This window comes from Bos indicus, chromosome 8, assembly GCF_029378745.1.
Source record: "Bos indicus isolate NIAB-ARS_2022 breed Sahiwal x Tharparkar chromosome 8, NIAB-ARS_B.indTharparkar_mat_pri_1.0, whole genome shotgun sequence".
NCBI lineage: Eukaryota > Metazoa > Chordata > Mammalia > Artiodactyla > Bovidae > Bos > Bos indicus.
Genome location: NC_091767.1, coordinates 103,395,145 through 103,417,762, shown reverse-complemented (window position 1 = coordinate 103,417,762; position 22,618 = coordinate 103,395,145). Strand labels below are relative to the sequence as shown.

The 22,618-nt window shown below is 56.2% G+C and overlaps 1 protein-coding gene across 5 annotated transcripts in view; it reads right to left on the bottom strand.

Annotated features, from left to right (window-relative positions):
• COL27A1 (collagen type XXVII alpha 1 chain) overlaps positions 1–22,618 on the bottom strand; it is a 151,954-nt gene that overhangs the window by 25,659 nt on the left and 103,677 nt on the right. For all 5 annotated transcript variants that reach the window (XM_019966794.2, XM_019966791.2, XM_019966793.2 and 2 more), the window contains 17 exons: positions 21,506–21,559; positions 20,907–20,951; positions 20,779–20,823; positions 20,490–20,543; positions 19,218–19,271; positions 18,277–18,330; positions 16,830–16,883; positions 14,951–15,004; positions 10,887–10,994; positions 8,568–8,621; positions 8,344–8,451; positions 7,115–7,168; positions 6,101–6,154; positions 1,503–1,559; positions 1,282–1,335; positions 474–527; positions 136–189 (listed from right to left, as the gene is read on the bottom strand). In XM_019966794.2, the coding sequence (XP_019822353.2) occupies positions 136–189; positions 474–527; positions 1,282–1,335; positions 1,503–1,559; positions 6,101–6,154; positions 7,115–7,168; positions 8,344–8,451; positions 8,568–8,621; positions 10,887–10,994; positions 14,951–15,004; positions 16,830–16,883; positions 18,277–18,330; positions 19,218–19,271; positions 20,490–20,543; positions 20,779–20,823; positions 20,907–20,951; positions 21,506–21,559 (1,011 nt within the window). The remainder of the gene's footprint in view (positions 1–135; positions 190–473; positions 528–1,281; positions 1,336–1,502; positions 1,560–6,100; positions 6,155–7,114; positions 7,169–8,343; positions 8,452–8,567; positions 8,622–10,886; positions 10,995–14,950; positions 15,005–16,829; positions 16,884–18,276; positions 18,331–19,217; positions 19,272–20,489; positions 20,544–20,778; positions 20,824–20,906; positions 20,952–21,505; positions 21,560–22,618) is intronic.

Sequence of the window (22,618 nt, the reverse complement as noted above, 5' to 3'; positions counted from 1 at the left end):
GGACCACGCCCTGCAGCGGCCCGTGGTCCCCTCTCCTTCTCATCACACCCCAGTGCTGCCTCCCACGGGCTATGTGCTTAGGCTGGTCTTTCCCTTCCCAGGGTCTACCTTCCCGTGAGCATCCGGGCCTCTTACCTCTTCCCCTTTCGATCCTTTGGGGCCCGGCCGTCCCCGGGGTCCCGGATGCCCCTGCAAACCAAGGTGAGATGACGCAAGGCAGCCCCAGGATTCTCTCCCGGGGAGGGTGGCCAGTCTCCGCCTGGAGGGGGAGGGGTGGGGAGGGGTTTGGGGGTGCAGGCTCTGGGGGTGCCCCCAGGGTCAGGGCAGGAGAAACCAGAATGGGCTGTCCCAGGCCCTCCCGCAGGGCAGGTCTCTTTAAGCTTTAAAGAGACCAGATCTCTAATTCCCCCACTGCTTCTCCACCAGCCCCCCTCTCAGGGCAGGAGGGGGATGGGACAGGAAGCACCACTCACGGGTTGGCCCTGCTGGCCTGGATTTCCACGGAGGCCTTGTACACCCTCCTGTCCCTGGAAGTCAAGCAGAGACAGGTGAAGGGGCTCATCTTGGAGGGAGTGGGGGCCAGGGCAACTGCTAGCCTGGAGGACCCCAAGGAAGCCTTTGTTCTTATTCTTAGCCATGGTTCACTGTCCCCTTAAGTCTCAGCTTCTTCATCTGCAAAATGGGCAGTGGTGCAGTTGAGAAAGAAGCCACCAGCCAGTGTAGGAGACAGAAAAGACTCGGGTTCGATCCCCAGGTTGAGAAGATCCCCTGGAGGAAGAAATGGCAACCCACTCCTGTATTCTCGTCTGGAGAATTCCATGGACAGAAGAGTCTGGAGGGCTACAGTCTGTGGGGATTACAAAGAGTAGGACACAACTGAGCATGAATAAAGGAAAGGACTCCCGCCATCAAGGATGAAGGGTGAAGAGCCTGGGTGGGCGTGGGGGGTGGGGCTGGGTGCTCGTTCAGTGGCCTGTCCTCATTGCTTCTGCTGGGAGAGCTATTCTCAGTCATAGATGGGGATACTGAGGGTCCTGGAGGGGAAGGGTCTCCCTCCCTCAGGAAAGATCTCGGACCCTTCCCCTTTCAGTATGAATTGAGCCCTTGGGGATGGTGGATGAGCCCTTGGGGATGCTTAAAACCTGGGCACTCGTGGTGGCAGGACAGGCCCGTTTCCTGGCGAAGGCCGTTCTAATTCCAGGTTGCATGAAACAGAGGCCAAGGAATGACCTCTTACAACGCTTGCGATGCTGCCAGCAAGTAGGAGCTCTGAATACTTACAGGGTATCCAGGGTCCCCTGGTTCGCCACGGTCTCCTCGATCACCCACAGGGCCCTAAATGAAAAGGACAACAATAGAAGACTGCAGGGGTTGCCAGACCGGGGCCTCCTGGGCCACGCCCTCAGCGGAGCTCGCAGCAGCCTCCCCCTGCTCCCCACACAGCTGGGGCTTGGGGCTCCACCCTGGCAGTGGTCCAGGGGGTGGATGGAGGGGGCCCTTACCCGATCTCCAGGTGGTCCAGGGGGCCCCTCAGCCTTGCCGTCCTCGCCCTGCTCCCCCTGCGGAGGCGAAACCAGCGTTAAGACAAACTCCCTGCTCCTGGGGAACTCCAGACACTCCACATTGAGGCCAAGAGGGCCTTCATCAGAGATGAAGAACCCAGTCTACTTAGGGTTACAGACAGAAAGACTGAGGCCAAGAGGGAAGGGAAGACATGGGGTCCAAGGCAGACCCGAGCACGGAAGCAGGAATTCGGAACACAGGACACTGCTCTTTACCCTCCCCTAGGCTGGACTTCCCTGGGGGCTTCCCTGATGGCTCAGATGGTAGAGAATCCGCCTGCAATGCAGGAGACCCAGGTTCGATCCCTGGCTCAGGAAAATCCCCTGGAAAAGGGAATGGCTACCCACTCCAGTATTCTTGCCTGGAGAATTCCATGGACAGAGGAGCCTGGCGGGCTATGGTCCATGAAGTTGCAAAGAGTCAGGCACGACCAAGTGACTATCACTTTTATTTTAAGGCTGGATACCCCGAGGCCGACAGTCTCAGGCTGTCAGCCAGGGTAGCTGAGCCGAGACTTGGCTACACCTGGTTTTGTAGGGGACCAGCTGCCCAGGCCTTCAACATGGCCCTTCCGGTCTCAGAGCTTTTCCTCAGCTGCGAAATGGGGGTAGTGGGGCAGTGAAGGGGACAATGTTGATACCCAGGGAAGGTGGTAGGGCTTCCATGAAGTGATGCAGAAGTCCCTGCATGGTACTCAGCAAGAAGTGACAATAATTCCAACAGCTGGCAAGCGTGAGCACCGACCGCCACAGCTGCACGCAGACACTCAATGAATCCTCCCAGCATTGTCTGTGTGCTAAGCCCCTTCAGTTGTGTAGAACACTTTGAACGCTATGAACTGCAGCCCACCAGCCTCCTCTGTCCGTGGGATTCTCCAGGTAAGAATACTGGAGTGGGTTGCCATGCCTTCCTCCAGGGATCTTCCCAACTCGGGGATCAAATCCATGTTTCTTATGTCTGCTGTATTGGCAGGTGAGTGCTTTACCACTAGCGCCACCTGGGAAGGCTGAATTCTGCCAACAGCCTCACAAAATAGGCGATATTATTCTCCCAGTTTACAGATGAGGACACTGAGGCACAAAGAGGTGGTGTAAGCTGCTTAGCCATTCAGTCCTCAACGAAAGAGCCCCTTTCTCCGACCCTTGCTGGGAGAAGGTGGGCAGAGAACCTGCTTTAGGATGACCCTCCAACTCTTGATGGGAGCCCCAGGGAAGGCCCTGAGCCTCCCTAGGAGGCACTCAGCAGTCACCCACTTGCGGGTCTTGCTCATAAGACAGTTTCTCGTCTGCAAAATGAGATTCTCCTGTCTCATAGCTCTGCTCTGATGACCCAGGAAGCAGCGGTATGGTAAGCTCTCAGCACACAGAGAAGAGGCTCTGTAGAAACTGCTGTTGTTGATAATGATAACAGCTGGGAGGATGCATGGCACGGAGGTGGGCAGAGAGACAGGGGGAGGAGCAGAGTTTAAAGCCGAGGTCCTTGGGCCATGGCAGGTCACCCTGGGCCCTGGTCCACCCACAGGACGGGTGGCTGGAAGCCATGTGCCAGCTACAAGGAAGGTGTAGGCAGAGCCTGAGGGCTCAGCATGATCTAGCCCCAGATAACTAGTATCACCTCCCATGGGGGGACATTCTGGGCAGGCGGCTCAAGCCAGGGTACCTCCAAGCCCCCTGGCTGCTGGCAGGGACTGAAGGGGAGGTCTGAGAGGCAAGAGAGAGGGGACAGTCCCGGGGGCTGGAGCCTGTCCCAGGCCCGAATCAGTCCTGAGGGCTGGCGGCCGTACGCCTTGGCCTGGGGCCCCTGTGGCTCTTGTGGGCAGAGACCGAAGGCAGGAGAGTAGGCCTGAGGCCTAGAACCAGCTGTAGCCAGGAAGAGGGGGTGGTGGCTGGCCCAAGAAGCAGGGATTCCCTCTTCTCCCTGACCACTCTCTTTGGCTCCTTGTCCCAAGGCTCCGTCTTTGTGTGAAGGGAGAGAGCTGGACTGGGGGGCTTTACTTGGTGTTTACCTCGTGGGTTCTGTGCGCCAGGCACTTCGTGAGGCATGTTTCATAGAATCCATGTAACATACCTATGCTGCTGTGACCATTGCTCCCATTTTACAGACAAAGAAACTGAGACCCAGGGAAGGAAGGGTTTTAGCCAAGGTCATACAAGAATCAAAGCAATGATGGGGCCCAAAGCTAGCTATACAGATATCCCCCTCTCCTACCCACCACACATTGTAGCTGAAGTTTGGGGATGCATTTTTCGCACCCCAAGATGAAGCCTTCCATCCCCCTTTCTCCTTGTTCCCAGAGTCTCATCCCATCTCCTAGTTCCTATGGCCACTGCCTTTGAAGATAGACACACACCCCCCGAGGGAAGCCCCAAGCTGAACAACATATTGGTTCATTGAAGTGTCTTGTTTCCGACTGGAAAAGCAAGGCCTGGCATCAGACAGTCTGAATCCTGGTCCTGCCATACCCCACACTGATCCTGAGCTAGTCCTGCAGTGTCATGGAGACTCTGTTTCTCCCCCTGTCGAGTGGGGTCCGGACACCTCCGTGCCAGCGTCATGGTGATGAGTGTGAAGAAATCCTGGAGAGGGCGGTCTGCCCCGGGGGTCTCCCCCAGGAACCTGCTCTTCCTCCCTCCCTAGTGCCATCCCGCCGTGACTAGTGACCATTCATGTGGTGGCGGTGGTGTTCAGTCACTCAGTTGTGTCCAACCCTTTGTGGCCCATGGACTGCAGCACACCAGGCTTCCCTGTCCTTCACCATCTCCTGGAGTTTGCTCAAACTCATGTCCATTGAGTCAGTGATGCCATCCAACCATCTCATCCTCTGTCGTCCCCTTCTTCCGTCTTCAATCTTTCCCAGCATCAGGATTTTTTTTTTTTTTTTTCCAATGAGTCGGCTAGCTCTTTAGGGCATCATTCCACAGCCCCTAGCTCAGAGATGCTACTGCTAAGTTGCTTCAGTCGTGTCTGACTCTGTGCGACCCTATAGATGGCAGTCCACTAGGCTCCTCTGTCCCTGGGTTCTCCAGGCAAAAATACTGGAGTGGTTTGCCATTTCCTTCTCCAATGCATGAAAGTGAAAAGTGAAAGTGAAGTCGCTCAGTCTTGCCCAACTCTTAGCGACCCCATGGACCACAGCCTACCAGGCTCCCCTGTCCATGGGATTTTCCAGGCAAGAGTACTGGAGCGGGTTGCCATGCTCAGAGATGAGAACATACTAAATATTAAATCATTATAATAACCATTATAAATCCATAAACACCTGTTGGTTAGCAGATGAATGACTGAACACAAAATAACACCGTATAGAATCAGAAAGTGCATCTGGCTGACGCATATGTGATGTCCTGCTTAGCTTCACGTGCCCGAGGTACCCATCCACTTCACAGATGAGGCAGTCAAGGCTTGGGGAATGCTGGGGCCCCTCCCAAGGCCCCAGCAGACTCAGGGCAGATTTGGGTCAGACTCTAGCTCTCGCAGGCACAGGGACTGCCTCCGGGGCTGTGGACGGCCCAGAGTGAAGGCACCCTCTTGTTTCAGGCTTCGTGTTAGCCCTTTCTGCACCAGCCCTGGCAGACCATGAGGGCCGAGGAGGGACTCGGGGTCCTGTGTGAGGCTTGTGCGGCTTCCTGTGGGATGTGTCAGAGCCTGCGGCCCACTCTGGTTGCAGAGCTGTTCTTCTCCAAGCAGGAAGAAGGGGCCAGCTGGATGGCAAGCTAGGCCAGGGTGATTCACTCAACAGCGGGATGTAGTTAGTGGGGAGCTGACTCGGCAAAAGAAAGGAGGCTTGGGGAGCCGGGAACAAGGAGACCGTGGTGGGCGGTGGGGTGGGGTGGGGGGGCGCCTGATAGGAGCCTGTTCCTGCTGAGCCATCAGGGGAAGAGGGAAGAAAGGAAGAAAGGGACTCCGCTAATGTAGGACCCAGAGACTTGGGTCCTGGGCCAGCTCGGTGCTGTCTCAGAATGTGACCCTCAGACTTGTGGGATCCACATCCCCACCTACACAGTGGGGAGGGGTGTGGCCATCAGCGAGGTTCCTTCTACCACTTCCTGTCTTCTGTTGAATCTGGAGCCAAGGGGTGGGGCCTGGACACACCTTCCCTCTGCCTGGGCAGTTCCTGGTCTTGAAATGCTGGTGCTTCTCACTTTCCATCCCAAGCCCTCCCCTGGCTCTCACCAGGTGATCTCATTCACTAGTGAGGCTTTGCTCCCCCATCCTCACACAAATGACAGATGGCATCCTTACATCACTGATGTCCATTTCCCCTGCTCAACCGGAAGCCCCAGAAAGGCAGCAACTGTGTCCATTTTTGCTCTGGTGCCAGGCGAGATGACACCCAAGATACCTGTGCTAAATGTAGGTCTAATGACTCCTGCCTGAAGGCCACAGCCAGGGTGACACTGGCCTCTGGGCTGGCCAGGGTATGAACAGGGGTGAGCCTGCCATGAACCCACGCTAGCCCAGCCTCAGTGGCCCCAGGACTTGGTCCCAGTGGCCCCAGATATGAGAAAGCAGTTGCCACCCAGGACCAGACACCCACCTTTTCACCCTTTGGTCCAGGAGGTCCGAGGGGTCCCATGATGCCTTTGTGTCCCTGCAAGAGGTAAGACGGCAGGAGGTGAGAGCACGGGGGAGGGAGGAGTCGGGAGAAGCAGAGGATGAAGGACAAGAACTCAAAGATGGAGACACTCTGGGCTGTGCGATCAGGTCCTGGCTCTGTCCCAACTCACTGTGTGCCTCTGAGCAGGCTCTGTGCCTCTCTGAGCAATGGCCACCTGGACATGCCATGTTGGCCCCAGACACTCCTCTGAGGGGTGTTTGCTTGAGTGGCTGAAGCCTCTGCTCAGGCGTCTTGGAGCAGACCTGGGTGCAGTTCTCAGCAGAGCCCCTAGGTGTGTCCTCCTGGGCAGAGGCAGGAGGCAAATGCTTGCCTCAGCAGGCTTTCCCAGGCCGGGGTGAGGCCTGAAGGTACAGACTCCCACCTTGGGCTCCCAGCACCCACTCTCCAGCTCCCCTCTCCTTTGCCCTCTGCCTCTCCTCCTCTCCTTGCTGCTTTTCTTTCAGACACTGGATCCCACCATCAAGCTTCAGAAGCCATCGGGCCTTGCACACACATTCTTTTGGCTCCCCGAGCCTCAGTTTCCCTTTCTGAGCAAGCCGCATGCCTCTCTGAGGCCTCACCTCCCAGATGTCTAACATGTGTTTGGTTTGGCCGCCTCTAAGGGGTGGGGGGGTTGCCAAATTAGGATGCAAAAATGGGCTCCGACCCACCACTTCCACAGAGAGCAGTTGCAAAGTTCAGACACGAGGTGTGTGCAGCACCCACCACGGGGAAGAAGGACTGAGTGAGGCCAGGGACTCAGGGGGGCTCTCTGTTCACCCCAGCCCTGTCTGGCCCACTGCTGGTCTGCGGACCCAGGTGTTCCTGGGCACGAGGGAGACTATGAATCTGTGTGGCCCTCGGCTGGGAGGAGGTGGGGGTAGCAGCCGAGGCGGCCTGAGTCCAGGCCTGCGGGGCAGAGTTCCAGAAAGCGGGGAGGTCAGAGCTCCTTACGTCGTAACCAGCCAGTCCCGGCTCTCCTTGGGCCCCCATCCGTCCTGGAGCACCCTGTGAGGGGAGAAGACCCCCGTTGGTACCCAGTGTGACTCTCACAGAAGGAACGCGGACACTGTCTCTCCCACAGGCTCCCGCCCAGTTCAGCCCCGCAGCCTGGCACGTCCGCCCTGCTCAGAACCTGGTCCGGAGACCGAGGTGGAAAGCAAGCGGCTCTCCAGAGCACTCCTCCTCCCCCAGCCATTCCCTCTTCCAGCTCCAGTGGTTTAGAGAGCCAGTTGCTAAATTTTCCCCACTTTTGTGAGCCAATTATTAAATAAAACCATGATGAAAAGTTAAATTATATGAACTTACAGATAAATCAATTATATTAAAAACACAGATGATAAATATCCAAAACTCATCCCTTCCTAATTATTTTACTACATTTTGTTATTATCTATGCTCATGAGGATATTTTTGTTGATTGAATCTGTGTGGCAGAAACACTGTTACCCCTGGGTAGCCAGTATCTGCAGGGGAACAGTTCCAGGACCCCCCGTGGATGTGAAACCCTGGGGATACAGACCGACTCTACCAGCTAATGGAGCTTTCTCACACATCCCCTCCAAGTCTGCATTCAGTGACATCATGCTGGTAGCTGGAAGTCGGCTACCGTGGGAGCATTTACACCACGGAATCTTGCAAATGCCGCGAACAAGCACAACTGTTTATCGGCGCACATCGGCCGCTCAGAGATGCTGTGCCAGCCTTGTCTGCCCCTTCCCTCGGCTCCTCTTGGGGTCTTCCTCCTGCTGCAGTGATCAAACCCTTAAGGGGCCCTTCCTTCAGGGCCGGCCAGCGATGGGCTGGACCACCCTTAGGGTCACCCAGGAATCTTCAGTAGCTTCATCCTGCCGCCCCCGCGTGAATCTATTTCCAATGGGAAAAGTCCTTGTCCAATAGAAATACCCTCAAGGGTCTGGTCCCTTCCCTACACCCTGACAGCAGGACTTGATAATCAGGGGTTATAAAGGGCTTCAGAAGATCCACAGACTCCCTTCAAATGGCAAGAAATTCTGTGCTGTATGTACTTTACAGGGGGAGGGGCGAGAGCTTCTGTAGGTCCACAAAGGGATCCACAATTCCAAAGATCTTTCTGGAGGGCAGACACAAAGTCAGATGGGCAATGCTTTCCTCTCTGCCCTCGGCTCCATGACCCTCACCCCAGCCACCCAGACAGTTCTCACCGTTGGTCCCAGGCTGCCCCGGGACCCTTTAGGGCCTGGGGTGCCAGGGGGTCCGGGGTCTCCAGGGACGCCCATCTCACCCAGCTGTCCTTGGTAGCCCTTGGCACCCTGCAGTGGGGGAGAGACAGGGTATCACCAGGTGTCCGCAGAGGGGAGGGGAGGGCGGGAGCTAGGCGGCAGGGGAATGGCCCGATTCAGGTGGAAGGAGGAGGAGGGGTCCCTACCTTGGCTCCCGTCCGGCCCTTCTCGCCTTGCTTCCCTGGTTTTCCTTCAGGACCCTGAAAGGTAAAGAGGGGAAGAGAGAAAAAGATGAGCAATGAGAGAAAACTGAGGCAGATCCACAGATTTGCAGAGCGCTCACTTCCCAGGCAGACTGCCTGGGCTCAAACTGATTCTGCACTCAATGCCCATGTTTCCTGTGATCCACATCTTTGCCAAGTCGGGGCAGAGGTGGTATTGGCCTCACAGAGCTGACAGCCCTGGGCTTGACAATCTCAAGGTCCTTTGCTCCTCCAGTAATTAAATACAGCATGGCCTCAGTCACGGGCCAGGTACTGTATCTGAACTCTGCATCATGTTTTGGGCGATTCTGGCCACAGGGCTGGGAGGAAGGGACTGTTTATCCCACGTTAGAGCTAAAGAAACAGTCTCGGGGAGACGGAGACCCTGCGGACACAGATCACCCAGCTAGGTAGAACGAAATGCGGATTCTTACTTTCTGGGACACCCCTTTTCCTAAGCCGGTCCTGTCTGGGCAATTGTGAGTCAATGATTACAGGAGCTGGTGGCATCTGCCAGTGGGCTGAGGTGACTGCAATGGCTGATTCCTCATCAGCAGGAGGAGTGAGTCAGGGACAAAGAATGCAGTCCAGGGCCAGGGAGACGGGAGTCCCCCCGGACAGGGCAGCCTGCTGGCCCCCTGTTCCGACAGGCCCAGCTCCAGCTGGGAGCACCCCAGTGGTGTGGGAAACCCTGAGTAAGGGCGAGAGCATCCAGTGGGCTGGGACTGCAGGGCCAGAATGAAGACATTTGCTGGGCTCCATCCATATAGATATATTTCTGGAAAGGCCCCGACGGCTCATAAAATTCTATTTTTAAATCCTCCACTGTTTCCAGGCCACAGAGTGGGAGATTTCTGTTCTGCGGCCTCAATGCCAAAGACACTCAAATACAGGCCTCTCATCACCTCTGCCACCCGACACACACACAGTCTGGCCCCAGCGAACCTCCTTCCAGTCCCAGCGTCTGAGAGCTGGCAGTGACCGCAAAATATGGACAGAAACACTGCAACACCACCACCGACACCATCCCCAGAGCCACGTCACACCCCTGCCTCGGCCACCACCATCACCAGCACATCAGTCCCGCCACCATCATCAGCCCCGCCATCCTCACCACGACCATCATCACTATCACGACCACAACCGCCATTATCGACCCCCCGTCACCATCACCATGACCACCATCCTCTTCACTAACATCAGTACCATCCCGTCCATCATCACACACCAACACCGTCATCACTTCTACCACCAGCATCACCAAGCCCATACCCACAGCCACGCTGACCCCTCCTCACCGCTGCATCACCACCATCCCCATCGTCGTCACACCGCCACGCCCACCACCGTCATCCTCACTGTTGCTATCACCACTATCTTCATCAGTACCATCACCACCCCCCCATCATGACTACATCATCCCACCACCAGCTTCAGTCACATCTTCATCAGTACCATCACCACCCCCCCATCATGACTACATCATCCCACCACCAGCTTCAGTCACGTCTTCATCACTACCATCACCATCCCCCGCATCATGACTACATCGTCACCACCACCAGCTTCAGTCACGTCCTCCTCCATACTCATAAAGATAATTTGCTACATTTCTAGTTCATTTTATAAAGTGCTTTCCTATCCAAAGTTTCATCAGTTCTTTAGATGAAAAATCCGCGGCTCAGAGAGAGGCAGTTCGATGCGCCTAAAGTCACAGTGACAGTGGGTGCTCGAGCCAGAACCTGGCCTTCGGGCTCCGGGTCAGGGCTATTTCTGCCCCACGTGTTTCTGCCCATTCCACAGTCATGATGCTCACAAGTTCACTAAGAAAGAGCTCCCGGAACACTGGAACTCAAAAACAATTTCAGCACACGTTCTTCCAAAGCCTTCATCATACCAAGGGGTGACCCAGAGGGGCAAGAGCAAGTGAAGGCTCACGCAGCAACCGGACCAATGCCTCTCCTGCTACTTTCAGTGTGGCTGAATGTGGGGGCTGAGCAGGATGAGTCAGCAGGGTCCAGGTTTGTGTAGGGCACAGCAGACAGACCAAGGAGAGTGACGTTATTCCTGTGGGCACTAGGAAGGTACGGAGGGACACAGCCAGGTTTGTGCTCTGCAAAGTGCTCCAGTGAAGGAAGGATAGACGCACAAGACCCTTTGGTGGCTGCTGTCCAACGACCTCCCACCCAACCGCCGGAAGGCACGAGTGTATTATTCTGACCCGGGAGCCACAAATGCTAGCACACAGCTGTGCACACTCACCCGGATGCCAGTGATGCCAGGGGGGCCGGGGGGCCCGTCCTCGCCCTTCAGTCCCTCTTGGCCCTTCTCGCCACGTTCACCGTCAGGCCCGGGGTCACCCCTGTCCCCCTGGGGTGGAAAGACATGAGGAAGGAAGACAGAGAAAGAATAAATTAGTCACCAAGTCCATCAGAGACGCCAAACCTCAGGGCTCCATTGGGATGTCCAGAGCCGACCAGACCCTGGATTCCCCTGATGGCTCAGCCAAAAGGGTCAGCCTGGCACAGACAACACATCTGTTGTACATGACATCGTCCAGGGGCCCTGCCTAGGCCAAGGAGTGGGCCAATCAGAGGGAAGAGAAGACCTCGACCACGCCCACCCCGTGCAGTTTACAGGAGAGGGTCAGGCTGGAAGGCTGAGATGCTTTCTCTCCAGCCCTGTAGACACACTGGGAGAACAAGAGCCTTAAAAAGCTTAAGGAAATTTTTATAAAGGAAAAAATTCAGCCGATTCAGTCTCTCGGAACAAACTCTTCCCATGTTTCTGAGTTGCGTTTTCAACCCTTGTTTACACAAAACCATTTACAATAAGTAACAAGTAACAGTTTCGATGGCTACATACCAGGTGCAGAGCGCTAAAACAACTGTCCCAAAGCAGTGAAATTAGCAAATCTAGCTTTAAAGGCTTAATCCAACTGGACTGCATGTTTCCATCTATTGTTTTTTTGAATGTCTTATTCCATTTACTGAGAGTAAGCGCTCCCTTTGCTGTCTGCTCTGCGCAGCTCTCGTTCTCACTGGCTGCAGTACATTTCCTCTGTCGGGTGGGTGGCAGCGAATGCTTACACGGCACTTGTCATTTCAGGCCGTGTTCTAGCAGGCCGGGCTGTGCCACGATGGGGCCCTTGCCCTTGGGCCCCGTGAGCAGAGCAGGTGCAAGGGCTTCAGTACAGGCAGACGTGGGGAGGGGCAGGGCAGCAGGGGCCTGTGGCCGGTCTGCAGGTGGCTGAGCTGTGACTGGACAGAGAAGCCCCCGGGGAAAGGGTATGAAGCCACGGTGGGGAGGAAGGGGTGGGTGGAGGAGCAGGATTGGAGAGGCAGGAGCATCTTTGCCGGGTTTGTTTTCTGGCACCACACTTTACGAGGGACACTGATAGACTGGTGTGGGTCCAGCAGAAAGAGCAGGGTGCACCAGGGCAAGCAGCAGGAACTTGGGAACCGGAACGCTGAGAGCAGTCTGCAGGCTGGTTGCGCCAGGGCCCTGGGCTCTGGGTGTAGGCAGCTGGGGCCCAGGATGGCTGGGGAAGTTTCTAGCTCTGGTCTGAGAGGATGCCCCAATGAGTGGTGGTAGGGGGCGATCCAGAGATGACACAGCTGAGGGAGGCAAGAGCCAAGCTGGGGTGTGGGCCAGTGCAGAACAGATCTGGGCACCAAGAGAGGGTTGAGCAGGTGGGTCTCTGAGGTCCCTTCCCACTGAGATGCTCAGATTCCAAGCCCAGCCTGGCATGGAGACAAGGCTGGCCCTGACAATCCTCCTGTGGATGCTCTTGGCTCCAGGATTCCCCTTCTGGCCTGTTATCCTGGCCACCTGCTCTCCTCGCCCTCAGAGGCAGAGAGCCTGTTCCAGGTGGCTGGGCTGGCTTTCTGGGAGGGGCCCTAGCCTGGGCCCTGCAGGGGCACTGGCTCCAAGACCTACCCAGACCCCCAGAGCCTGGGTTCCCACACACCCAGTGGTGGATCCCATGCAGATAAGGCTCCGGGAGTAAAGGACTAGGGTCCCAGAATCCAGGACATCTGTCAGGGCTCAGAAGAACCTTTACAAGTTGCCCAGCTCAATCCTCGATATTTACAGATGGGGAAAATGAGGCCTAGAGACAGGTAGAGACTTCCTAACGCCACACGTGAGCTCACGGCAGAGCACAGGTAAGACCCTGGGTTCTGGTTCTTCTCACTCCAGGGTTCTCTGCTCAGGGGACAATACCTCCTCCCCCGCTAGTGGATTCAGATCTCAACAGCTGTTGACTTGGGCAAGTTTCCTCATTTGCAAAATAAGCACCAAAGGGTTACTGTGGGGAGTAAAGGAGATAATCCATGTAAATAGCTTAGCATAGCATCTAGTGCCCAAGCGCTGCATAAACGTGAGCTATTAGTAGGAATCCCTGTCATGGTTGCCACCATCAGCAAACTCAAAAGAGATAATCAGCATAAATGATAAAGTGCTGTGCACGTCTGAGAGGCTGTTTTCGCCATGAAGGTGATGCTCGGACAAACGCCGTAAAGGAAATAGATTCTCTCCTGGATTCATGCAAAGCCCAGGAAGACACTGCGTGTGTGCTAAGTTGCTTCAGTCGTGTCTGACTCTTTGCAACCCCGTGGACTGTAGCCCATCAGGCTCCTCTGTCCATGGGATTCTCCAGGCAAGAATACTGGAGTTGGTTGCCATGCCCTCCAGGGGATCTTCCTGACCCAGAGACTGAACAAGGGTCTTCTGCATTGCAGGCAGATTCTTTCCCATATGAGCCGCCAGGGAAGCCCAGACACCACACATCTGCACAACTATTCCAGCCCTACGTAGAATTGGCTTTGGAGGGAGTGGAAGAGGAAGAAGTAGGGCCCAGGAGCCACCACAAGTGAGCAGGAGTGACTGTGAGGTGCCCAAGCCTGGACGACCCCCTCCCACCCCACCTCAGCAAAGATTCCAAGGAGACGTGAGGCGGCTGCCCAGAGGTGAGGGAGGCCCCCACACACCATTCCTTGCTTTCCTCATCTGTCAAATGGAGGCGGTAATGAATCCAGCTCGGAGGGTTGCTGGGAGAGTTAAATAGCTTAATTCATCTAAAGCTCTGAAGGCAGGTGACGCAAGTGTATGAGTGTACAAAGCATTTTAGCCAGAATGTTCATCAGCATCATCGCGATTCATGCAGGCACTTGTCAAAGAGTGTGGGGAGGCCATCAGCTGCTCTGGGTCTCCGGAGCCAGACCCTAGGATGCAGCAGGGTTGGAGGTGAAAGAAGGCAGATGGACGGCAGACAGGGGGCGCTCTCAACCTTGCGAGCAAAAGGCAGGCAGCTGGGGAGCCAGCCGGGGCCTGTCACCTAGGCATCCTGGGGACAGGGCAACGCAGGCCCAGAGAAGGGGGTGTGTATCTGAGGTCATAGGAGAATCAGTGGTGACCGAGGGAATCCTGGGATGTGACACTTGGAAGCCTGGGCTGGGACAGGTCAGCCCTGGGAAAACCCACCTAACAACAGTTTAGGGCTAGGTGAGGGGTGGGGGCTGCAAAGACAGAGAGCGATGCCCACCTGCCCTGGGGTTTGGGGGAGCCCTAGCACCTTCTTAAGGCCACAGCATCTGTGGCTGACACATGAATCTCACCAGCAGGGCTGAGATGGGCCCACATGCTTTGGTGCCAACGAGCCCTGGGTTTGGATTTTGGATTTTCACTCATAGGCATAGACTCTGGATGCACACACCTCAGCCTGAGCCCCAGTCTCTTCACCTTTAGAACAGGGCATGGTGCAGAGAGGTAGCCGACTCTCAGGTCTTGCCTGTGCCACTTACTAGCGTGTGTCCTTGGACAAGTTGCTTAACCTGAGTCTCAGTTTCCTCATCCAAAGACAGGACTTACCCCATAGCACTGATCTAAGTGATACATACAAAGGGCTTAGTGTATTCCCTGATAGTCTGTGCCTATTCCTCCAGAAATAGTGGCTGTGAGTCACGGGTGGTGATTACTCTTCTGATCTTTTAAGATGTCTGGAAGATAATAGATATTAAAGCTTCTGGCCTGGTACCACCTTGAGCCAAGAGAAGCTGCAGTTTTGAGGAGAAAGGCGGCAGTGAGGAGTAGAAGGTGGGGTTAGTCCCCAGTCCGTGAGCAGGGTAGGGAGCGGGCGCCGAGCAGGGCTTACCCCTACACAGCCTGCGCTCCCTAGAAGCTGGAGGACTGATCTCGGAGTTTATGAGAACACAGTGCTTCTGGGGGAATACCTGGGTATTGGATGGGATGGCAGTGGGGCCAGAGGCAGAGGCAGTTCCAGAATATTCCCTCTCCCCCAGACTCTGCACCAGAAGGACACTTACCTTCAGCCCGTCAGGCCCTGCAGGGCCACTGTCACCCTCGAGGCCTGGCTCTCCCTGGAAAGGGTAGTAGGAAAGATGAGGAGACATTATTGGGGAGGGGGTTCCAGTGTGATTTTATTTCCTCCCCCACACTAGAGCAAGACCCCAGCCCTGATCTCCTCTAGTAGTGCCCCAGAATGTCTGGCAACAAATAAGCAGTGGAGCAGACCCCCAAGCCACAGCCTGTTCTGTGTGCAGGCTGGGGTGGGGCAGGGGCTACCCAAGATAGAAAGTACTGGTCCTGTGTCCAGGTGGGCTGGCTGGACTGGGGAGGTAGTGAAGCCTACTGGTTGAACAGGCTTTGATGTCAGACCTCAGTGCCCCCACTGGGCTTCCCATTCATGGTGGTCTGGCCACAAACAACCTTCTTAGCCCCCATGGGTGTCTGTTTCCTCATCTGAAAATGGGCTGATACACTTTCTTTAAGGGTTCCTACGAGAGCCAGTATAAGCATCCCACAGATGTTGGCTGTTAGATATATTCTTCTGGGAATTTGGAGTGAGCCTTCATAAAACACCTTGGTGGAATCCCATTTCTCAGATGAGGAAAGTGAGGCCATTTCTCAGACTTTCTTGCCAGCAAGTTTAGGAATGATACCAAGCCCCTGAATCCCCATCTGACCTTCAGCCAGGTTCCCTGCTCGCCTTTCTGGCTCCAGAGATGCCTCTGGATGTCTCCGGTCTCTAACGGGCTGTCAAACTGTCTGTGTCTCCCTCTGCTTGTTCATAGCTGTTCAGCATCTGAGCTGAAAGGGGCCTCAGAAGTCATCAAATACAGGGATGGTATAGACGGGACAAGGGTATAGATTCCATCCTTGCTGTGTCCATGGCAGGCATCACTAGTCAAACTACTAGCCATTCCTCTTGCGTCCATGGCAGACATCATTAATCGATCTACTAGAATGAGGCTTCATGAGGACAGGGCCTTCTGTTACTCACTGCTGTGAAGTGCCTGGCACACAGTGGGCATCAAGTGAGTGCACGTCATGCTCTTTCCTAGTGACCCCAGATGGAGCCTCAGGATCCTGCTTAACACAGTACTCCAAGAAACTATACTGCTCAATTTTCAAGGCCTTCTTCCCTCGTTTTACATCTTAGCTCAGTTTGTGGAGCCTCTTAACTTTAGGCAGGGAGTAGTAGGAGGCATTGGAAAAAGGCACAAATGAGAAACTGGATTGGGTGCTTGGTGCCTGCACTAACCAAGCCCTCCACACTAACTCTCTCTCACTCCTGGGCCCCACCTTCCCCATCCGTAAGGTGCTAAAGGATGCTTTCTCTGTATACCTCACAGCACCCAGAGTCCACTTTTAGGCAGGGACCTTATAATTCAAGCACAGGACATAGACAGATGGGTGCAGAGATGTCCCAAACCTTCTCAAAGGAAGCCAAGCTCTGTGGGTTTATTTTGGTAAAAGGAAAGATAACCTTCCACGTAACTTTCCATGGAACAGGGTGATAACAGGTGTTTGTCAATAAAAACACTTGGAGGTCAAATAAATTTGGAGATTCTGGATCCCCACAAAAAGAACCCCCAATTTCTTGGTTGCAGTCCTTCTCAGAGCCTTGAAAATGCTCCCGCTAACCTGTAAGAGGGAACACCGAGCATGCAGAATCTCAAACATTTTGACCACAGAATGCTTTTCTCTGCAGAGCACCTCTGCATTGCAGAAATGCTGGCCTGCCAAGAGGCAGGCTGGATGAGGCTGCAGAAATTCGTGGTCTGTTTGTACAGCTGAGGAAACTGAGGCTCAAGGAAGCTGAGTAAAGGCCCTCCCTCCACCAAATACCATGGGGGATAGGGAAGGGGACTTTCCAGGGAGAATCAATTTGCTTTGACTTACCCGCTGCCCAATGAGGCCCTGCTCCCCAGGGATGCCCAGAGGCCCAAGGTCACCCTAGGAGAAGCCAAACACAAGTCCATGGGCAGGAGGATAGGACCAGCCCAGCTCTCACCCCACCTTCTTGTTCTCATCAGTTCTGATGTGGGGGAAGCAGGGGTGGGCCCAAGTCTTCTCCAGGACTAGAGAGAAACTGTGAAATGCCAACCACAGCCCCTGTTCCCAGTAAGCCCTGGGCATGTTCAGGACCACCACTAACACCACCATCACAGCTTAGCTCACACGTACAGCCCTGTTTCAGTGCTTTTTTATTTCACACAGCTAGTTGTCAGAACAGCCCTGCCAGGGAAGGGGTCTGCTTTTACAAATGAGGAGACTGAGCGACTGTTGGTTAAGTAACCAGTCCGAGCTCATGAAGCTACTAAGTGACAGCTTTAGGATCCAAACCCAAGCAGTTAGTTTGGCTCCAGGGAGTATCAAATACAGAGATGGCAACTCTGAGGCTGATCACCTTTACCCACCCCTTGAGAGCCCTGGAGAGAAACCCAAATGAGGAAGAGGCCCTAAATGAATCAGAGTAAATGTCCCTTGTACATGCATGTGTGCTGAGTCACTCAGTCATATCTGCCTCTTTACAATCCCATGGACTACAGCCTGCCAGGCTCCTCTGTCCGTGGGATTCTCCAGGCAGGAATACTGGAGTGGGTTGCCATTTCCTCCTCCAGGGGATCTTTCCAACCCGGGGATCAAACCCGCGTTTCCTGTGTCTACTGGCAGGCGGATTCTTCACCAGTGACTCACCTGGGAAGCCCTAAACGTCCCCCACATCCTCCAAAAGACCCCCAGAAGGGTCTCTCTCATCTGGAGGTTTCCAAGCCACACTCTCTCTCTACCGGTGTCTGCAGGCACAAGGAGGAGGCGGAGCTCTGAGTCCCCAGCCCGGCCCCAACCAGAACTGTCCCATTTCTGTTTTATACATGGGGTAGTTTCTTGCATTATTCCAGCAAAGGATTCTGAAACTAAGTCAAGACTGAAGGTTCCAGGCCTCCAAGTCCTGCACAGGGAGCGGGTCCTCTTCCAACAGCAGAGCGGGGACGGGGTCTCCCCAGAGCCCAGGGATCAATAGGCTCCTGTTTCCCTGCAGGTAATGAGGGGCACTAGCGTTGAAACGCAGATGCTATCTCAGGAGACCAGGAGGTCCGGCCGCCCCGGCATGGGGCAGGTGCCAGAGAAAACACTGCCAGACGGTGGGGGGGCAGCGAAGGGGGCTCCAGGCCGGCTGGGCCATCTGCTGTGGCCATGGCCAAGCCCTACTCCCCAGCCAGGAGCACAGAGAACCCATTATCCAGGGCACAAGAAAGGCTCATTTCTCTTCCACGGAGAGGACGTGGCCGCCAGCTGGGAGTTGGTTTCAGCAAGTTATTTTTCTCTTCTTTCATCCCCTTCTTACCTTCATGCCAGCTTCCCCAGGAAGGCCCAGTTCTCCCAATGCACCTGGTGGTCCCTGCAAAAAAAAAAAAAAAAATGCCATGGGTCCATCCTAGAGCAAGGGCTGGTCCCTGGTTTCCCTGGTTGCCAAGGGAGGAGATAACTGAGGCAGGCTCAGAGAGGGCAAGGGACATGCCCGAGGTCACACACCCCGAGAGACCCAGAGCTGGGAGCAGGCTGCAGCCTTTGGGAGCTTAGAACTGGGACTAGGCGAGGGGGGTGGTGGTTGGGCTCAGACTGCGGAGCCTTGGGGCTACCCAGAGGCTGCTGGAGCCTTCGCCCTCCCCATGAGTGTGGTTGACCACGGTAGGAGCCCTTGGCAAGCGAGGAGAGGAAAATTTCATGATTCACATAACAACAGGGGAGGGAGCCAACAGATGCTACATTCAGGGCTGAGGGATTCCAGTCCTTCTTCTCTCTGCAGCCAGGCCAGGATGACAAGGGTGGGAGAGATCCCCAAGTTATCATCACTAGCATGGCCACAGCCCCTGCATAAACCCTAGGGCTCAGTTTTCTCCCCTGGAGAAGGCAGGGGTGCCTGAGACCACTTTCAAGCTCCTTGCTGCAAGACCTTAGGAGGACTGGTTCAGTAGTCAAACCTCCGTGTCAGGATGAAGTCCCAGCAGGGTCAGGATGGGGGATATTGCCAAAAAGCGTGCCGAAAAAGAGGCACTGCCAACCCCCCATGAGGGTCCTGGCATGCCTACATCCCACCCGCTGCCCCTGGGCTGGGAAGACCAACCCCACCCCCTCTGGCATCATGGTAGATCTACCTTCTCTGCCAGGCCATCTCCCCACCAGTGCCTGCAGGACACGGGACAGGGAGCCCCGAGGAGAAGGGCTGGGAAGGGCTGCTTCCTCCCCAGCAAGACCACGGGGTGAACAAGGGCCTTCGGCACTCACCTTGGGTCCCATCTCTCCGGGAGGGCCAATTGGCCCCTGGGGTCCCTGAGGGCCCTGGAAGATAGACAGACACACAGACAGTCGGGAGAAGCCAGCCTGGGCCCTCTTTGGGGTCCGAGGCTTGGTAGTGCAGTCTGGAGGGACAGGTGAGGGCGAGGACCCTGGAGCCTGGGACTCTGCAGGTCTCACCCCCACCCCCGCCTCACTGAGGACCCTGGTCCTGAGCTCCCTCCTCACCTGCATCCAGCATCACCCCCCGCCCGTCCACCAGCACCCTCTCCTAGGCATCTCTGAAGACTCAGGGCGGCCTCCCCTGCTCAGAAGCCTCCGGCTGGCTCCCGAGCCTCACTCACTCTGTGCCCTCGGCCTGGAACGCAGTTTCGCCCACCCACTGTTCCAAAGGACATCTGCCCGAGCTTCTAGATGTGGGCTGCTTGATCTCCAGTCCTCCCCCTGTCCCTCAGATCGCTCCTCCCAAGCCCCAAGACGGTGCTGTCTTCATCACCATCAGTACAGCCACAGCCTCTTCATGGGGCTCCTCAACACAGCGTATGCTGCTGCTGCTAAGTCGCATCAGTTGTGTCCGACTCTGTGAAAACCCACCCTTCCAGGGAGATCTCCTAAAAGGTCCCCTCTGTTTCCATCCCCTCAACAGCTTCCTGTTGCCTCTGGGACAAAGAACTAACTCCATCCATGGCTCTGGGTGACTGGCCCCTGTGACCGTGTCCCGCCTTCCCCAAGATCCAGCTCTGACCACACCAGCCATGCTGGACTCTGCAGGGCCCCGACAGCGTGTGGGTTTATCTGCACACTGCCCTCTCTCCTTTGCAGACCTGAAGGATGCGGCTCCCTGCACTTTGCGCTGTGCTAAGCACTGGGCCTGGCGTGCTGCACTTCATGGGGTCGCAGAGCCGGACACGACTGAGCGACTGAACTGAACTGAAGCACTCTCTACACGCTTCCTTATTTCATCCTCACCACAGGATGACAAGAGAGGAACCATTATGCCCATCTTACTGGCAAGAAAACTGAGGCTGGAAGGCAAGGCAGGTAGGCCCAATCCAGAGCCCCGAACTTCCCCAGCCAGTGTTCTCTCCCGGACCCGAGGCCTATCCATGGGGGTGGTAGAGCCCCACACTGCCCCTCTCTAACCCCTCTCCTGGTCTCATCACAGGACAACACCCCCCACCCCCACCACCCAGCAGGTGAGGACGCAGCTGAGACCAGCTTGCCAGGGGCAAAGATGCAAAGAGCAAGGGAATGGGCACTTACCGGTTCTCCTGGGAGGCCCTTGGCGCCTGGGGGACCGGAAGGACCCCGGAGGCCCTGCAGGGACAAAGCAAGCTGACCTCAGTCCCTCCCTGGCCTTCCCCGCCCTGCCTGGCCCCTGGGTCTCAGTCAAGCTGTCGTATGGAATGAGGGTCCTGCCATGTGACACATGGGAGTGGGCAGCTAGAACCTTCAGGATTTCCACAGCAGGATGAGAAAGGTGGCTAACGGGGCTATTTCCTCCCCGCCAAGTCCCACAGAGAGACTTTCACAAACCGGCGGCGCTACTTACAGGAAAGCCTCGTGTGCCCAAGTGCCCTCGCTCGCCAGCCACGCCCTGGAAGCACACGCGGGCTGTTAGGAGCACTTATCACAGAACAGGGAGCAGGGAGAGGGGCTGGCAGCTTCGGCCTCACATACCTGCTGCCCGGGCTGGCCCAGTCTGCCCTGTGGTCCTGGCGGGCCCTGCAGGAAGCCAAGCATGAGGGGCGCAGTGGGTGCTGGGGAGGACTCTTCCCTGAGAAGGGACTCTTGCTTCCATGGGAGATAGGAGCCCCGGGGGTCACCACATACACCCCCCCTCCCCAGTGTGCAGGCGGGCAAACTAGGGGGAGTGGATGGCTATTGGCCAGGAGCTGTGGGTCGAGAACAACGGACCCCTGCATCCCGATGAGGGCGGAAGCCGTCTCAGCAATCAGGGATCCTGGAAGGGCTTGGGGAGTCAGGGGCCAGGCCTGATTCCGCCTCCCTCTCTCTCATTCTTGTCTCCTCTGTCTCTCTCACTCATGTGCTCTCTGTCTCTCTCAGTCTAATAGCTCATTCTCCCTTCCTTGTCCCCACGCTGGGGGCATGCCAACCCCAGGAAGTGTGGCCAGATGAGCTCTCAGGAGCATGCCCTGCAGCCTCTCAGGGACGCCCTGCTGTCCCCGAGGGGCCTGTTACAGAGGAGGCGGCGAGTCTGGATTCCTGACCCACCACCCTGGGTCAGGAGACGAGAGGAAGGGGGTGGGGGTCAGTACCTTCAGGCCCTTGGACCCCTGCTCCCCAGCTGGTCCGTCTGGTCCTCGGGGTCCCTGGAATAGGAAAAAGGGGCTGGCACAGTGGACAGCAGGGGTCTCCCTTGGGCTGGGAACCAGGAGGCGGGGCTGCCCAGAGCCTTGCGTTCTTCCCTGCACAAGCGGGGGTTCCCTCTGCCTCCCTGCCTCCCACACACTCCCCACCCGCAGGTGGGTCAGCCAGAGCAATGTGTCTGCTAACACGGCTCTGCAGAGGCCTTGGCGTAGGTGGATGCAGTCAGAGGCCCTACCGTTCTGGAGTGGGCCTGGTGGTAAATTGAAACCCTGTTTAAAGAAACCTTGGAGGGGGAGGAGCTGGGGTGGGGGTGGGTGGGGGGGTGGAATCAGCCAGCCAACCCATTTCACAGATTTGGAAACAGAGGGCAGAGCCAAGAGACATGTGGCCACGGCCCGGCAGTCAGGTCTTCAGACTCCGTCCCCTGCTCTTCCCAGAGCACACGTGGGGTTGAAGCAGCCTGTGGACCACGGTCCTCAGGGGAACCTGACAGAGGACACCTGGGGAAGGGTCTCCACATGGTCAGAGCTATGGAGCTGCCCCTTCTCCAGCCAGATGAGCAGCTACTCTGGCCCAGCTCACGTGAGGAGGGGCAGGCACAGGGCAGCTGTGGCTGGAGCCTTGGGCTCAAATCTGACCCTTGAGACAGGATGTCCGGTCTCTTGAGAACTGGGAGGCCCCTGGGGCAGGCAGACTCTCTCCCTCCCCCTCACTGCACAGATGGGAACACTGAGGCCCTGCAAGGGAGGGAATTTGTTTAAGGTCCCTTAGCATATAAGCAGCTGGTACTCCCTGCAGGGTTCTACGGGCCTCCCATAGGAACACAGATGAGGGTGCCCTGGGGTCCCCCATGGAGAACAGTGTAGTGTTCGTTCTATAGGGGCCAGAAAGGCTGTGTTGGGTGTTGGGAAGACAAGGAGGAGGAGGCTGTGAAGGAGGCTGGCCCACCCTAGTCTGGGAGTGTGGAGACCAGCCACAAAAGGGGCCAGGGAGGCATCTCAGGGGAGGGGGTATGAGGGAAGAGAAAAGTGAGAAATCATTTAAATACTGGACAAGGATAT